Source organism: Gambusia affinis, linkage group LG18, assembly GCF_019740435.1.
Source record: "Gambusia affinis linkage group LG18, SWU_Gaff_1.0, whole genome shotgun sequence".
In the NCBI taxonomy this organism is placed as follows: domain Eukaryota; kingdom Metazoa; phylum Chordata; class Actinopteri; order Cyprinodontiformes; family Poeciliidae; genus Gambusia; species Gambusia affinis.
Genome location: NC_057885.1, coordinates 25077251 through 25096001, shown reverse-complemented (window position 1 = coordinate 25096001; position 18751 = coordinate 25077251). Strand labels below are relative to the sequence as shown.

The following is an 18751-nucleotide window of genomic DNA, read 5'->3' as shown; positions in this document are numbered from 1 at the left end:
AAGGCTGTTGAGGAATGGCCGGTTCCGAACTCCAGAAAGCAACTCCAGCGCTTTCTGGGGTTCGCTAATTTCTACCGGCGGTTCATCCGAAACTTCAGTGTCATCGCAACCCCTCTGACCAGTCTGACCTCCACCAAACACCCATTCAGCTGGACCCCAGAGGCCGGACTTGCTTTTGTTGAGCTAAAGAGAAGGTTTGTGGATGCTCCCATTCTCATTCATCCTGACCCTTCTGCTCAATTTACAGTGGAGGTGGATGCATCTGAAACAGGTGTGGGGGCCATCCTGTCACAGCGCTCTCCCAAAGATGGCAAGCTCCACCCGTGTGCCTTCTTCTCTAAGAAGTTTTCCCCCACCGAAAGCAGGTATGACATTGGTGACCGGGAGCTCCTGGCCATCAAACTGGCCCTTGAGGAGTGGAGACACTGGCTTGAGGGTACTGAGCTCCCAGTCATTGTCTGGACAGACCATAAAAATCTGGCTTACCTTCAGTCCGCCAAACGCCTGAATCCACGCCAGTTCCGTTGGTCTCTCTTTTTCTCCCGTTTCAACCTCAATATCACCTATCGCCCGGGTTCCAAGAACACCAAGCCAGATGCCCTCTCCAGACTCCACTCTCCAGATGACCCTTCCGAGTCTCCCGGATCCATACTCCCAGCCTCCTGCACCATCGGGTCCCTTACCTGGGATGTGGAGAGAGCCATCCAAGAGGCTCTAACCACTGAACCAGACCCAGGAGGTGGTCCTCCCAACCGGCAGTATGTCCCCGCCTCTGTCCGGGGTCGAGCCATCCATTGGGCACACTCATCTGGCTTCTCCGGTCATCCTGGGGTAAGCCGTACAGTCGGCTTCCTGCGTCGTTACTTTTGGTGGCCCTCACTCAATAAAGATGTCGTTGAATATGTCTCTGCCTGTTCCACCTGTGCTAGGAACAAGACCTCACACCGCCCACCTTCTGGTCTGTTACAACCACTGTCCATTCCTAGTCGTCCCTGGTCCCACATCTCCCTAGATTTTGTTACTGGTCTCCCCACATCCAAACGGAAAAATGTCATCCTCACTATTATAGACCGTTTTTCCAAGGCTTGTCATTTGGTCGCCCTCACTAAACTCCCCTCGGCCGCCGAGACTGCAAAACTTCTCTTTCGCCACGTTTTTCGCCTCCATGGCATCCCTGCGGAGATTGTCTCCGACAGGGGGCCTCAGTTCTGTTCCCAGCTCTGGCGGAACTTCTGTTCTGTGCTCGGAGCCCGTCCGTGTTTGTCTTCGGGGTTCCATCCTCAAACTAATGGGCAATGTGAACGGCTTAACCAGGAACTGGAGAACACCCTGCGCTGCCTCTGCGCCTCCAACCCCACGTCTTGGAGTGTTCACTTACCGTGGGTGGAGTATGCCCATAACACGCACATATCGTCTGCGACAGGGTTATCTCCATTCGAGGCGTCTCAAGGGTTCCAACCCTCCCTACTACCTACTTCCTTCCCAGATGCAGTCATTCCGTCTGTCAGACTTTACATGCAAAACTGTCAACGTATTTGGAACCAGACTAAGGCTGCCCTTCAACGAACGTCTGCTCAGAATAAGCGTCTAGCAGACAGGAAGCGAATTCCAGCCCCCACCTTCTCGCCCGGCCAGCGCGTTTGGTTGTCGTCTAAGAACTTCCCTTTAAAATCCTGTTCCCGCAAGCTGTCCCCCAGGTTTCTGGGTCCGTTTGTTGTTGACACCGTCCTTAGCCCTTCTGCTGTCCGCCTGAAGTTGCCTGCCCATTTCCGTGTCCACCCTGTGTTTCACGTTTCTCAGATCAGACCCTACGTCTCTAGTCCTTTGTGCCCTCCGTCCGAGCCCCCTCCGCCCCCCCGGGTTGTTGATGGCCACCCGGTCTACACTGTTCGACGTATTGTGGATGTGCGTCCCCGTGGACGGGGTAAGCAGTACCTGGTGGACTGGGAGGGTTATGGCCCTGAGGACCGGTCCTGGGTTCCACGGTCCTTTATCCTGGATCCGACCCTCATTTCCTCTTTTGAGCGCTCCGCTGCGTCTTCCTCGGGTCGGCCGCCAGGTGGCGTCCGTTGAGGGGGGGGTACTGTTGGGTTCTGCAGGGGAGTGGTTTTCTTCTCCTTCACAGGGTGGCAGGTTGATGGGATCCAGCTGCTATTCATCACCACCAATCTGCAAGGTCCTTAAAGAGGAGCGGCTTCCCTGAATCAGATGCCAGATGGTTCCGCTTCTATTGTGGTACTCTCAGCTGTCAGTGCTGAATACCTCGTGTACTCTTTGTCCTGACTCATTTTCATCTCTTCCTTCCTCTCCAGTGAATCCACGCGGAACTCGCTCAGAACCAGACTCACCTGAGGAATCTGATTGTAGCTGCTCTGTTGGGCCTTGCGCCTGGGTGCGTCACACCCACCACTCAGCTGCTGCCTGTCCGCCCTGAATTACCTGCTGGAACTCTCCTATCTGGAAACCACCACACCCACAGTTGGAACCCCCCTGTATCCTCCTCAGCTGACCTCAACCCGCAGACTGTAAGTCACCATCAGGTTTCCCCCAACATTCCCTTCATTTCTTCCCTCTTAACCGCTCGCCCCTTTGCAGTTCCTCCGTTGATCCGGTCCCCCTCCCTGCTGTCGCAGATCGACGCCCCGCCACTCTCTCCTGCACTTTCTACTGTTGAATAAATCCGTTAAAACTGTTTGGGTGTCCGTAGTTGTTGCTTGCCTTAGAGTCCTAGAAACATCGCATTATGACAGATACAACTGGTAACTGACAACAGACCAGACCAGACCAGACCAGACCAGACCAGACCAGACCAGACCAGACCAGTCTGACCAGACCAGACCAGACCAGACCAGACCAGACCAGTCTGACCAGACCAGACCAGACTGACCAGACCAGACCAGTCTGACCAGACCAGACCAGACCAGACCAGTCCAGACCAGACCAGACCAGACCAGTCCAGACCAGACCAGACCAGACCAGACCAGTCTGACCAGACCAGACCAGACTGACCAGACCAGACCAGTCTGACCAGACCAGACCAGACCAGACCAGTCCAGACCAGACCAGACCAGACCAGACCAGTCTGACCAGACCAGACCAGACCAGTCCAGACCAGACCAGTCTGACCAGACCAGTCTGACCAGACCAGACCAGACCAGTCCAGACCAGACCAGTCTGACCAGACCAGACCAGTCTGACCAGACCAGACCAGACCAGTCCAGACCAGACCAGTCTGACCAGACCAGACCAGACCAGACCAGACCAGTCTGACCAGACCAGACCAGACCAGACCAGTCTGACCAGACCAGACCAGACCACTAAGTCTGAATGACAGGACGGATTTGACAAGGAGCCGACGAGGAACAAGGAACAGGTGGATTAAAGACACAGAGGGGATCAGAGAACGAGACACAACTGAGAACAAACAAGACACAAGAACATGGAGATTCAATAGACACAGAAAACTCAAATAAACACAAAGAAAACTGAAATCACCACAATACTACCAAGTGCAAGTCATAAATCTTAAGTCACACGAGTCGATTAGCTTGAGAATTCAGAGTGAATGGTGTTGAGAATAAACTAAATCTACTGTAAAATGTTATTTTTCTTACTTAAAAAGACAAATTAGTGACAGGTATTAAGTCCCTCTGCCTAACTGGTATCAGCTGAAAGTCAAAGTGTTGCTGCTAAAGTGACGTAGTGGAGCAAATATTTGAGTTGGACAGTTAAATCCATGATTTCCTTTAACATAGTGGTGTAGTCAAAGTCATAGGGGGAATTTCACAAATTAAATTCATACCTAGACGTTACATAAGCACTGTCTGGTAGAAACTATTCACGTAATGGTACAGATTGGACTGAAGGTTATCCAGCATATCTGACCAAACATGCCTCTACAGATACACAAATACATTTAAATGTTCCTAAAGCTTTTTATTTGGAGAAAACACCAAACAGAAACAAAAATCTAGAATCTATAAGTGCAGATTGAAGTCTTCAGAGGAAAAAGGGTTTCTGGTCCTACTGCTGTTTCCTTTTGCTTCCTTCCCTTGTTTCTTTCTTTTGCATGAAAACCCTGGTCAATAAATTATAAAACCCTGAACAAAACTCGATCCTAATTGGATGAATTTTCCCATCAGAACTGAGTTTCAGGAACTGGAAGCAGGAAGAGCTGAGTGAACTACATGAATAATGTCCTTTGACTTGAAACTTTTCTTTGAGTTAAACATTTCTGGTCAGTTTATTTTGTGTTTATTTTCTGTTATGTCTTGTCTTGGGGTGGAGTCGTGGTTCCTGGACCATCATATGGACTGTTAACCAGCCAGGTTGTGATAACTGGGGGAACTGACACCATGATGATGGAAAGGTGATGTCATTATTATGCATCTACATGGATTATTTGATTCTGTAATGACCATGTTTTAAACCAGCCACATGTTTAGATTTTGGTTGTCTGGTTGTTTGAACTCTTTGCAAAAGTCCAGATAATCTTTGATTGAGTTGTAATTATGTAAGTATAGACTGATGCAACCTGGTGGTAGTTTATGTAGAGCAGCAGAGGATGGTAATAATATCAGATGGGAAATATGTTCAATGAAATGTACATCATGTCACCTGGAAGATCCTTCTGCACAGATCACATGCAAGTTATTAACGGGACTTTAGGATTGAATAACGGAGGCATCAAGGATTCCTCCATACCAGTAATGAAGAGCTTTTAATGGGAACATATTGTATGTAAGATACTGGTCAGTATTTTCTGTCCTCTCAGGACGACCCAGAGAGATTGGAGGTTCAGGGCCCCTTTGGGTGCTGAACTCAGAGACTCATGGACATGGAGAATGTGTTGTGGGCCTGAACCAGGACTGAGAGGCAGAATAATAAAATTAACCCCTTAACTGGTGGTTTCCTATCCATGGGACAAATCCAGTTTGTTTTAATACTGGGCCTTTTTGGCCGACAGTCAACGGGTTAAAGCAGGAGTCTTGAACTCCTCGAGGGCCGCAGTCCTGCAACTTTTAGATGTGCCTCTGCTGCACCACCTGAATAGAATAATTAAGGCTCTGGAGAACTGATCTACACAAGGTGGAGGTAATTAAGCCATTTCATTCCAGTGTTTTTAGCAGCAGTAGCTTTAGCAGCATTGGCATTACCAGCAGTGGCTTTAGCAGCAGTGGCTTTAGCAGCAGTAGCTTTAACAGCAGTAGCTTTACGAGCAGTAGCTTTACGAGCAGTAGCTTTACCAGCAATGACTTTAGCAGCAGTAGCTTTACCAGCAGTGGCTTTAGCAGCAGTGGCTTTAGCAGCAGTAGCTTTAACAGCAGTAGCTTTACGAGCAGTAGCTTTACGAGCAGTAGCTTTACCAGCAATGACTTTAGCAGCAGTAGCTTTACCAGCAATGACTTTAGCAGCAGTGGCTTTAGCAGCAGTGGCTTTAGCAGCTACTGTCTCATTTCTGGCTTTTTCTCCAGAGTTTTTCTGAGTGAGTTTAGGTTCTTCATGTTCCTGGTTACTGGGAAGAAACTGTTGGAGAGTCAAATGGTAAAGTGGCCACCCAGCTGTGATCCTCAGTTTGGTAAACGTCTTTATCCAGAACACTCAGAAAAGCTTCGTTGTTTACAGATAATCTGGATTTGTCATCATTTTGGATCTTTCAAGCACTGAATGTTTGTGATTCTCTGCAGTCAGAGTCTGATCCTCTGCAGAGATCAGATGGATCCAGAAAACCAGATGGAGAACCGAGACGGTCTCTGGTTCTGGTTCTGACTGACGATGGAGGAACCCAGAACAGAACCTGGTCCAATCAGCATCCTCCACCTGATGGAGCTCCTCCCCCTCAACAGGTTTGTTGCTCTGGTTCTGGTTTTATCTAGATAAATGTTGGCTTTTCTGTGTATGGGAAGTTCATTTAAAGAAAATACATTTTGTTTTTTTATATTAGACAAAAAACTAAATGTGAAATTAAACCAGCAGGAAGAAAAAAACATGAACTGGAGTTGAACTGAAGATGCTGTTTGTTACAGCAGGGGATGTAACGGATGGTGTAAAAAATAATCTGCCTTTAAAACAAACTGAACTTTTCCTCTTTCACATTTTATGTCAAAATCTGGTGATATTGATCCATCCTGATAAATCCACAACCAACAGAACCAAAGCCGGTTCAGCCAATCAGGACTGCTCCCGTTTAACCAGTCAGGTGGGACAGAAGTTCTGTCGATAGGAGGTTGGCTGCAGGTTGGTCGGCAGAACAACAACTCAATATTGATGGTTAAAAAGTTGAAATTAAGAACTGAAAGAAAGGAGGATGAGGATAAAGAAATAAGATTATCTTGGACTCATGGACGTCGGCGTCGAGGAAATGCTCAAGATGCTGTCGGGAAAACCCGTGGATTGGTGAAAGGACTTTGGACAAAGACTACAGCAGGTAGACACAGTTGAGCTGTGAATGGACCAGAGTGGGAAAATAGTGTAGATAAGGAGAGTGATGGGAGCAGTGAATCATGGAGTAGTGAAAGGATGAGTCCAAAAAGAGAAAATTCATCAGTGAAGGCAGGTGTAGGAAAGAGGAGAAGACTGGTGAAAAACTGGGATGAGTCTGAAGAAGAAATGGAGGGAGAAATAAACTAGTTCAAAGTAATTGTTAGAGTTAACGAGGAGAAGGGATTAGAAACGATCTGTCCAGTCAAACTATCCACGATTCTGAAGAATCAAGTGGGGGACATTACAAATGCAAAACTTCCAAGAGATGGAAACTTAATGATAAATTGTAATACAGCAGAACAAAAAGACAGAGCATGTAGGATGAAAGAAGTAGGAAAATACAAAGTGACAAGTGTGAGTCTGATACAAGAAGGAAGTAAATGGAGGAAGGGAGTGATTTGGGGGATCTTGATTGAGGTTTCAAGTGACGAAATAAAATCAAATCTCAGAGGAGGAAGAGTTAAAGATGTAAGAAGGCTTCAGACCTTTAAAAACGGAGAGAAAATGAACAGTGAAAGTGTTTTGATAGAGTTTGATGAAGAAAGACTTCCAGAGAGAGTCTATTTATAGGATATTTGACCTACAATGTAAGAGAGAATGTCCCACGACTGATTAGATGCTTTAAATGTCAAAAATTTGGCCATACAGCACAGACGTGTAAAGGAAAAGAAGATGTGGGGAGGATCATGAATATGAACAGTGCAATAAGAGCAGGCAGCCAAAATGTTGTAATTGTGGTGGCAGCCACAGTGTGGCATATGGGGGATGTGAGGTGATGAAGAGGGAAGTGCAGGTTCAACAAATTAGAGTACGCAACAAGCTATCCTATGCAGAGGCTGTTAAAACGGTAAAGCAAAGAACAGATGTTGGGGTGGAAAACAGGATGGATACAGAGGTAAACCAAAATAGAAAATAAAGTGTATGTGGATTTAAAAAAGCTAGTGATATTTATTGTAGGGGTAATAAATGCAACTATGGAAATTAAGGGGACTTCCGGTTATGGCGTCTCAGTGAAAAGGTGCGTGTGCGTATGGCTCGCTGTTAAATCCTTAAATTAATCCGTAATTCAGACCAATAGTCACAATTTCACTCGTCTATGGTAACGGAAAACGTTTAGTGGGGACCATGCCACCGAAAAATGCCAAAGTTGTCCAACAACCAACTAAAGCGACTCCACGAGAGAATGCGGCTAATGTAGCTCATGCTAACGAGACAGCGCCGGCTAACTCGACAGAGGCTCAAGAAGCTCCGACCAACCATGACATTCTCAGAGCAATTAACTTGCTGAAGGAAGATATGAACAAACAATCAGCTGATATGATGAAAGCAATTCAGGATATCAAAGGGGATATGCAGTCGCTCACTGAGAGAACGGGGGAAACAGAAATACGAATTTCGCAAGTAGAGGATGACGTTACTTCCCTTCAAAGCAAAGTTAAATCGCTGGAGAGAACGGTGGAGGTGCTTTGTGATAGAGTTGCGGAGCAAGAAGACAGGAACAGGCGCTCCAATCTGAGACTGGTCGGGCTGCCTGAAAAATCCGAGGGAGCGGATCTGTGTGGCTTTCTGGAGACATGGCTTCGAGAGACACTAGGTGAGGATCTCCCCTCCGTCCAATACGTGGAGAGAGCTCAAAGAATCGGACCCCTCAGCTCTAAAACTACGACTCCAAGAGTTGTCATGATGAAATTTCTGAACCATAGAGACCGGGATATAACTCTGAAAGCCGCCAGGAAAATGAAGGAAGTGTATTATGAGAACCACCGTGTCACTTTTTTTCCTGATTTTTCGGCCGAGACTCGCAAGCTGCAAAGGCGCTTTGACGGGGTGAAAGCTCGGCTTCGAGCCCTTAAAATCCGGTATGGTATTTTGTACCCAGCTCATCTGATAATCACACACAATGACAAGCGACGGATCTTCAAGTCAGTGGAAGAAGCCGAGAAATACATCGATGGAATAAGCCCACAGGCAGAGAATAACTTCAGGTCATAATGTGTGCCCATCGCTTCCCCTCTGCAGTGGATACAAAAGGAGCAACTTATAATGGACAATATTGTAAGTTGACAGACGTAGGTGAAAGCATGATCACTGCTACTAATATTTCTTTATTATACCTTTGTATTGTTACCAAATCTAACCTTAAATATTAATATTTTGGTCAAATTATTCTTTGTTCGGCCAGCCAGCCCACATATTACCTTCGTTATGCGTATGGACTTTTACGTTACCCACTTAGTGGATGCAACGTTTTATATAACCCAAGTTCAATGTTCAGAAGGGATTAACACCACATTTCGTTTGGGGAAATGTGTGGTGATTTGGGATGAAGGGCTCACTATAGATACAGTTTTTTTGTTGACTTTACATGACTTGAAGGTGAGAACAGGAAGAGGCCAACATATTATATTTGTTTACATCTCCAAGCACACAATCTATGTCTGATTGCCCGGTAATCAATATATCTAGTTGGAATGTTAGAGGTCTGAACAAAATGGTCAAACTTAAACAAGTGATGGATAGGATCAAACAGATGAAAACTACAATATGTTTTTTACAAGAGACACACTTGATTGAAAAGGATGTAAATAAAATTAGATCTAGATGGCCAGGACAGGTTTTCTCCTCTAGTTTTACAACTCACGCCAGAGGAGTAATAATAATGATTCACAAATCAATTCCATTTGAACTTAAAAATAAATACCTTGACCCAGCAGGGAGATTTATTATTCTTGGTGGGACTATAATCTCTACACTGGTCAACCTTGTATGTCTATATGCCCCCAACGGGGATGATCCTACCTTTTACCAAAATCTGTTTTTAACCATGTCAACTTATAATGGTCCATTTATAATTGGTGGAGATTTCAATTGTGTTTTAAACCCTTCAGTAGACCGTTCTAATAGTTCTGTCATATCCCATCAACAAGCCAGGAAAACTATTGAGAAATACATGAAAGATCTTAATTTAGTGGAGCTTTGGAGACAACTTCATCCAAATAAGACGGAGTACTCATGCTTTTCTAGCACCTCCAAAACTTATTCACGAATAGATTTTTTTCTGGTCTCTGCCACTTTATTATCTACAGTTCCAAAATGTTGGTATGAAGCTATTCTACTTTCTGATCATGCCCCAGTTATTCTGTCAATAAAATTACCAAATTATTGCCGGTCTTCAATCCCATTTCGATTTCAAGCTAAATGGTTTAGGTCCCAAGAGTTTGAGGAATTTCTTGAAGAGAAAATAACAGAATATTTCAATTTTAATACAACCCAAACCAGTGCGTCAATAAAATGGGAAGCCTTTAAAGCCTATATAAGGGGAGAAATAATGAGTTATACTAGGCATAAATCAAGACTACATTTGAATAAATTAAAAAACATTGAAAAACAAATAAAAAAATTACAAGAGCAACTGTATTACTCTAATGATGCTGACAAATATAGGAGCCTCCTTTTACTAAAATCGGAATATAATGAGCTTACTACCAACAAAATAGCAAATAATCTACTATGGTTAAAACAATCATATTATGATCAGGGTGAGAAGGCAGGTAAACTCTTAGCTTGGAGGCTTAAAAAGTTACAGACGAATCGTGCCATTAGTTCAATCAAATTAAATAATGGTGAAAATCTGGTGGATCCAAAAAGTATAAACGATGCATTTGCAGAATATTATGAAAACTTATATACATCCCAATATCTAGACAACACAAATAAACAGAAGCAATTTCTGGACCAACTTCAATTTCCAACTCTGTCAGAAGAGAGTAAGAACAATTTGGATGAAAAGCTGAGTATTGAAGAACTTAAAATGGCCTTAAGCCGCATGAATTCGGGTAAGGCACCTGGCCCTGATGGCCTTCCAATTGAACTCTACAAGAAATTTTCAGATAAACTACTGCCCCCTTTACTTGAAGCATTCAATGAATCTTATGAAAGAGGCATCCTGCCTCCATCACTACGTTTGGCAACTATCTCTCTCTTGTTAAAGCCAGATAAACCACCAACAGAAATGGGTTCATATAGGCCCATTTCGTTAATGTCCTGTGACACAAAAATTTTATGCAAAGCTTTGGCTCGAAGGATTGAAACCCATATACCTAATTTAATCTCGAATGACCAAAATGGATTTGTTATTGGGCGCCAAGCCTTTCACAATACCCGCCGATTACTAAATATATTATATGCGAAACAGTTTGCTATGGACCACGCCTTTCTATCATTGGATGCTGAGAAAGCTTTTGACAGGATCGAATGGAGCTATCTTTTTGATACCCTCAAGAGATTTGGCTTAGGAGAAAAATATTTAAAATGGATTCAATTATTATATACTGAGCCAATTGCTAAGGTTGCAACAAATGGTCAACTTTCAACATGTATTAGCATCTGTAGATCGACGCGACAGGGATGCCCCCTGTCCCCCCTCCTTTTCTTATTTGCCATTGAGCCCCTTGCCATGGCAATACGCAAATCCCCTGAAATCACCGGCATTCAAATTGGAGATGTGGAGCACCGGTTGTCTCTTTTTGCGGATGATATTGTTCTGTTTTTAACTAATCTGAAAGAGTCTATTCAGGCTGTTGATAAAATTCTGAAAGAATTTGGTGAATTCTCAGGTTACAAAGTTAACCAACAGAAAAGCTCCTTATTACTGCTTAATAGAAATAACCCCCCAATACAAACACAATTTGCTTATACCTATGAGGGCTTTACCTACCTAGGAATTAAGATTAACCCAGATCTAGAAAAAATAGTCTCTATAAACTATGATCCTTTAATGCAGAAAATATTAGATTCCTTAGACAGATGGAACGAGATGCCAATTTCAATGGTGGGTCGTATTAACGTAATTAAAATGTCCATTCTCCCGAAGTTCTTATACCTTTTTCAGTCCATCCCCTTACACATTCCAGCTTCCTTCTTTTCTTCGATAGATAAAGCATTTACCAAATTTATATGGAACAATAAACGCCCCAGATTGCGACTCTCTCTTCTTTACTTGCCCTATGAACGAGGTGGGCTTAGAGTTCCAAACATTAAGTTGTACTATTATGCAGCACAGCTTTGTGCTGCTACTTGCTATTTTTCCACTGATGACATACCCTCTTGGGTACAAATAGAGAACAACTTACTAACATTACCTTTGACATCCTATCTTTACTCAGCAGATCTCAAACACCTATTAAAAAACACCAAAAATCCTTTTCTCAAAAACACAATATCAGTTTGGCACCACTCACATTCGGTTTTGGATGAGGTGTCTGAGCTCTCATGTCTATCACCTATCTGGGGAAATAATAGATTCAAACCAGGAAGGGCAGACAGAGGATTTAGAATTTGGTTGAATAAAGGCTTAAATAAAATAGGGGACCTTTATAGTGAAGGAGTTTTGATGTCCTTTGAACAGCTGGCAAATAGGTACAGTCTGCCTCAAAAACACTTTTTTAAGTATTTACAGATGAGGAGCTTTGTTTTTGCGTCACTGAAATCCACTACTGAACCCCCACTCTCTACCATAGAATATATAGCCACTCAACACAATCAGAGTAGGGGTCTACTTTCCAAATTTTATAATATCTTGCTTTTAGCCTTAAAAGAAAACAGTCTCGCATATCTACAAGCATGGAAAGGAGATTTGCAAACAGAAATCTCTGAAGACGAATGGAACAACTCTTGTCTAATAGCACAGACACAAACGATTAACACAAGGTTTAGACTATTACAATACAAATGGTTGTTTAGGACATATATCACTCCTATAAAACTTCACCATTTCAATTCAAATATTCCTGATGTGTGTGTTAAATGTAATATAGATAAGGGTACTCTTTTTCATTGTATGTGGCAATGTGTGGAACTTCAAACTTTCTGGAAGGAGGTTATTGTGTTCACCTCTCGTCTGATTGAACAGGATGTTTCAATGGACAGTAAACTTTGCCTACTACACATTTATCCAGATGGACTTAAAGTACCTACAAAGAGAAAGAAGCTTGTGAATTTTTGCCTTTTGCAGGCTAAACATTTGATTGCTTTGAAATGGAGGAACCCAGAAAGACCAAAGATAAATGAATGGATCAAACTACTGAGCAACAACCTGGCAATGGAAAAACTGACTTTTATAACGAAAGGAAAACTTGAAGACTTTAATGATATTTGGTCCCCCTTCCTATATTTTATTGAACAATGTGACATGTGAACTTAATCTTTTCTTTCTTTTTGTGTAGATAGTGAGCCCTGGGGTTTTGTGTGTTTTTCTTTATTATTATTATTTTTGGGGTGGGGGGAGGGATGGCATTGTGTTAATTTTTGTGTTGTGTCTTTTTTTTCATGTTCTTTTCTTGTAACTCTATATAGCAGAAAATTCTAATAAAAATATTTTGGAAAAAAAAAAAAAAAACTATGGAAATTAAATCAAAAACCGAAAGAATTCAAGTAATTGTGAAAGCAGCAGCAAATCATCTTAACATTAATGAATTAACATGGGAGGAAGTGAGGGATGATCTTAGTGCTCAAGCCAGTCAGGAGGCAGCATGGATAGGATAGTAACACAATGGTCTTGATTCTCCAATGGAATGCAAGAAGTTTAATTGCAAATGGACAGAAATTAAAGCATATTATTAATAAATTAGAAGAAGCTCCAGAGGTTATTTGTATTCAAGAAACATGGTTAAAACCCCAATTAGAATTTAAAATCTTAAATTATTCTGCTATTAGATTTGATCAGATTGAAGGTAATGGTGGAGGATGTGCCATTTTTATTAGGGAGGGGATTTCGTATAGAGTGGTTAAGAAAGGGAAAGAAGATGAGTTTATAATTGTAGAGATTTGGATAAATACAGATCCATTTATTATAATAAATTATTACAATCCATGTGAAAGATTAGAGTTGAATAAATTAAAAGAAATTCAGGGACAAAACAGAAATAAAGTTATTTGGTGTGCAGATTTTAATGCCCATAGCAATTTATGGGGAAGGCAGTGAACTGATATAAATGGAGATATAATAGAACAGCTGTTGGTAGATAATCAATTACTGTTGGGTTCTGGGGTTTTGTTTTTCTTTGTGGGCTTTTCTTGCCCACCAGATGGCAACAGAGGGCTTCTTACCTGGAGAGGCGCACCCACAACTCACGCACCAGGTTCCCATCATCTCATTAACTCCTGGAGCTTAAAGAAGTGGACTGCCAGCACTTCAGCGCCCGAGTGTTCTGGAGAATCCCTCGTGACGCCGTGGGTCTTACCCATTGGATTCCTGAGTTCCATCTTCATTCTTGCCGTTTACTCCTTCAACATCACCGATCACCTCCGGCTGGCAGTCACCCCGCTCATCAAGCTTTCTTCAGGTCCAAACTTACCTGTCTGCCCTCCACCGAAGTCCTCACGACTGATCCAGATTCCGCTCAGTCAAGCTCCTCCTTTGGGAACCTGGATCTTCGGAACCGCAGTCCACCCCTCTCTGCCCGAGACCACCGCCTCACCAGTAAGATTAGATCTGTTTTTCATCACTCCAGTTTCTGATTACCTCAAACTCACCACGTCTTGTTTATTTTGTAGAAACATCCCCTGTGAAACATCCTCTGGACCCCAACTTCACTCATCACCTCAGTGTATTTCAATAAGCCTCTTTTACTGATATTCCGTTTTTCTGTTGTGTTCTGGATGTGGGCAAGTTAAATCAAAGCCATCATGACAATTAGTGTGTATGAATGATGGGAGAGGAACAAGAATAGATGTGCTTACAGGAAAGTGTTCATCTATAGATTTAACTCTGGTGTCCAGAGATTTAGCTGGATTATGTGAGTGGGAAATGGAGGAAGAAACAACAATGGGTAGTGATCATTTTCCAATTTTTTGTAGAATCCTTATTTCTAAAGAAAACAAGATGGTAGGAAGGCAGGAAAGATGGATATTTGATAAGGCAAAATAGAATATATTTAAATATATGTGTGAGAAATTCATGGATGAAGTAAATTTAAATCTAGATATAGAAAATATAGAGGGAAAGATTAGGGAAGTTATATTGAAAGCAGCAAAAATAACAATCCCTGTAAGTAAAGGTAAGAGCAGAAAGAAAGAGGTCCTATGGTGGACACAAGAGTGCAGTGAAGCAATAAGGAAAAGAAATCGAGCTTTTAGAATATTGAAAAGAACACATAATTTTAAAAATTTAATTGAATATAAAAAAGATCAAGCAGAAGCAAAGAAAGTTATTAAGAAAGCAAAGAAGACAAAATGGAGAGAATTTTGTGATTCAGTAGGCAGAACAACTCCTATAGCTAATGTTTGGGGAATGATTAAGAAAATGAGGGGAAACATACAGGAGAGAACAAAACCAATTCTGAAAAATGAAGAAGAAACAGCAGTAACAAATGAAGAGAAAGTTGAAGTAATGGCAAGAACATTTGCAAAGATCCATAGTTCAGATAATTTAACAGAAGAGGCAAATGATTTTATTTTAGAAGGTGGAACAACTCCAGGTAATGTCATGGATGTTTCTTTTTCTATGCAAGAAATGAAGAGAGCAATATCTGGAACAGGATTAACAGCACCAGGAAAAGATCAGATATGCTATATTATGTTAAAACACTTAAAGAATCAAGCTGAGGAAAAACTTTTAGATTTATATAATAAGATCTGAAAAGAAAGAAGATTACATTCTAATTGGAAGGAAGCAATTATTGTGCCAATTATTAAACCAGGAAAGGATCCAACAAACCCTTCTAGTTATAGACCAATTGCACTTACCTCATGTTTAGGAAAGATTATGGAAAGAATGATAACGGAAAGGATTACGTATTATGTAGAAAGTAAAGGACTTTTGTCTTCATGTCAAAGTGGATTCAGAAGAGGAAGGAGTACAATGGATCCAGTTGTGTGTTTGGAGTCAGATATTAGAAAAGCTCAAATTAATAGGGAAGTAGTAGTAGCAGTATTTTTAATATTGAGAAAGCATATGACATGGTATGGAAGGATGGGCTGCTTATAAAATTATATAAAATGGGGATTACAGGAAGGGCTTATAATTGGATTAAGGATTTTTTGTTGAATAGAGTTATACAAGTACAGATGGGAGTAACAAGATCCAATAAATATAAAATTGATAATGGAACCCCACAGGGAAGTATTATCAGTCCTTTATTGTTTTCAATCATGATTAATGATGTTTTTACAGAAGTAGATCAGGATGTCATGCAGTCATTATTTGCTGATGACGGAGCTTTGTGGAGAAAAGGGAAAAATGTAAGAATAGTGCATGAGAAAATACAGAATGCTATTAAATCTGTTGAAAATGGGGTTATAACTGGGGAGTTAAATTCTCAGTAAGTAAAACAAAGACTGTTGTATTCAGTAGGAGGAAAGTTGAGGAAATTGATTTAAAAATGTATGGAGAAAAATAGAAAAAGGAAGTAAATTTTGTTTTTTAGGAATCATGTTTGATTCCAAGCTTTTATGGGGTGATCATGTAAAGTATATTGAAGGAAAGTTATAAATATAATGAGGTGTTTAACAGGGTTAGATTGGGGCGCAAATAAAATTAATTTAAAAAAGATTTATATTGCCTTGATTAGATCATTATTGGATTATGGGTGTGTAGTTTACAGGCAGGAAAACAGTTGGGGGGGGGGGGGGGGATCCTGGATGTGACCTTTACTCAAGGTCAGGGATCCTCACGTTCTAAGAGCTGATTGGACGATCTGACCTTTGACCTGCTGGTTGTGGATTTAGATTCTGGGTTATTTTATTAGTTTTGGAAACAAAATGGCTGAAAAAACCCTCAAATATTTCCTTAAACATTAAATATATATCAGTGGTTTATTATGAAGCCTAGGCGCAAATTCAAGCTGGAAGACTCTTTTAGCCCCTCCTGCATCATCCAGCCGGAACTTCCGGCTCATCACCGTTGATTGCTCAACGCCGGTCCAAGACTCGTTACGTCCAATCACCGTCCAAGCCCCAGCTGATAAGGACCGCCATCCATGGCGTCGTGCGCTTTCCAGCAGAGCTCAACTCACCTCCACCCCTTCACCTCCATTTGCTCAGCATCAGGCCACATCCTTCATCGCCTCCACCACCAGTGCCGGGTCCCGGGGGGATGACGTTCCTCTCAGCATATGGAATGCTCATCCAAGCCCATCGCAAAGTTTGTGATGATCAATGTCCTTAGCCGGGGCCCGAGTGCCAAAGATTTAAATCATATTGTCATTAAACTTTTCTAATGGTTACCCTTTGTCTGTCTGAGTCTCTACAGATTGAAATATATTTTTATAATTAACAGTATTTAATGACCTAAAACAGAAACAATTCATAAAATCAGTTACTTTAGGAAAAATTTTCAAATATTTAAATTACTTAATAACTTAATAACTTTGATAATAAAGTGACAGTTATGAAACAATTTGTGTAATTTTTGATTTTAAAATAATCTGGTCAAATTAATGACAGATTAAACCTGAGCTGATTTTGTAATAAAGTTATAAATGATTTAAAGGTCAAAGGTCGACCCTGGTGAACCAAGCAGCTTCTCTCCCACTTTCATCAAATGGAATAAAACTCGTGTCAAACTGAAACGTTTTGCATGGAAACATTTAGAAGAAAATCCAGAATTTCTGCAAAGAAGAAACATTTTAAACCAAACGACGGATTTAAAGGACGGTAAGTTTGAGTTTTATGATTTTAATAAACAGGATTGATGTGAACCAGCTGAACATCATGTGGAGTGATTTCTGCTGTCTGAACATGTTGGTTGATCTGCTGACCTGATGATTCAACAATCTGACCTGCAGGGATTTTACAACTTATTACAATCAATCAATCAATCAATCAATCAAATATTATTAGTATATCACATTTCAGCATCAAGGCATTTCAAAGTGCTTTACATCAAATCAAACACAAAAACACAAAGAAACATAGAATCAATAATAAAAACACAACATAGTCAATAAATTAGTAATTCATTACGTTTCCAATAAAACTCTAAACAAGTGGGTTTTTAGTTGAGATTTAAAGGAAGTCAGTGTTTCAGCTGTTTTACAGTTTTCTGGAAGTTTGTTCCAGATTTTTGGTGCATAGATGCTGCACCACAAATCTGGTGGTGCTTCAGTTCATTAGTTTTTGTTTCCAAGTGAGATCCATCCTGAATAAATAAATCAAATAAAAGCCTCCGTCTCTTTAAGCAGCTCAGTAACAGAAACAGAAAATAAAAACATTTTAAATCCACAAGAAACGTCTAAAAGTCACAAACTGTCAGCAGATCCTGACAATAACCTGCAGCTTCACTCAGTTTCTGTAATAATGAAGCATTCGGTCCAGTTTGGACGGGTTCTGGAACGGATCGGTTCTGGAACAGTTCTGTAAGGGCCTGTGTAACTGGGTTTATATTGTTAGTTATATATTTCCACAAAATGTTTTTCTTTAATTTATTTGTCCTCTTATATTTTTCTGTCCTTGTGTTCCTCTGCTATAAGGGGTTTGGTCCTCCAGCTCCGCCCTTCTTTCTTCTTCTTTTGTTCGGGGTCCTCCAGGATCATTATAAATACTCAGTTTTTAATTTCCTCTTCCCTTTTGTTACTGGTTCCACTGGGGAGAGGCAAGTTTTATAATCCGTTGTATTCCTTTTATTTATATTGTTCGAATGTTTATTTTTCCGCCTGTATTAATGATGGATATTTTCAGTTGAGTTGCTATTACGCCTTTATAACATCTGATGCATGTTAATACTGTTATTTTGTATAGATCAGGCTGGAGAACTAGAGCACATGCTAATGCTAATGTCTCCTGATTGACAGGATAAATAAACGGAGAGCCTCCAAACCCTGACTCTGAGTTTTGTGGTTTGTCTGATCACCACATAACACACAACGCAGAAGTCCACCGGTCACACTTGGTTTGGTTCTGGTGAAGGACAGAACTAGCTGATACCAGTTTGGTTTCCTCTGATTCCGATGAAAACAGTCTGTGATTCATGATGAAGGTTCTGGATCCATCAGACTGGACTCACTAATCAGCTGGTTGGTTCTGACCCGTTAAAGGCTGCTCAGCTTGAAGTGGTTCTTCAGAACTCTGGTTTGACTTTGGACTCAAACACAAAGGTTTTTTACGGTTCCAATAAACAACAAAAATACCTGAAATACCTAAAGCTAACGAAACCACCAATGGAATCACAACATAAATCACCAGATTCCTCTGACCAGCAGGTCCGTCTCGGTTCCCTCCATCCGGTTCCCCTGCAGAACAGAACCAGCTGTTAGTTTGATGTTCAGGTAGA

At 41.4% G+C, this 18751-nt stretch overlaps 2 protein-coding genes across 5 annotated transcripts in view; one reads left to right on the top strand and one right to left on the bottom strand.

Moving 5' to 3' along the window:
* The first annotated feature begins 5687 nt into the window (after positions 1 to 5687).
* LOC122820836 (high affinity immunoglobulin epsilon receptor subunit alpha-like) overlaps positions 5688 to 18751 on the top strand; it is a 29532-nt gene continuing 16468 nt past the window's right edge. For all 4 annotated transcript variants that reach the window (XM_044098468.1, XM_044098464.1, XM_044098466.1 and 1 more), the window contains exon 1: positions 5688 to 5846. The gene's annotated coding sequence lies outside the window, so the exon portion shown is untranslated. The remainder of the gene's footprint in view (positions 5847 to 18751) is intronic.
* LOC122820830 (V-set domain-containing T-cell activation inhibitor 1-like) overlaps positions 17138 to 18751 on the bottom strand; it is a 44355-nt gene continuing 42741 nt past the window's right edge. Inside the window, exon 4 of the mRNA XM_044098459.1 lies at positions 17138 to 18710. Coding sequence (XP_043954394.1) covers positions 18484 to 18710 — 227 coding nt within the window. The 3' untranslated portion in view covers positions 17138 to 18483. The remainder of the gene's footprint in view (positions 18711 to 18751) is intronic.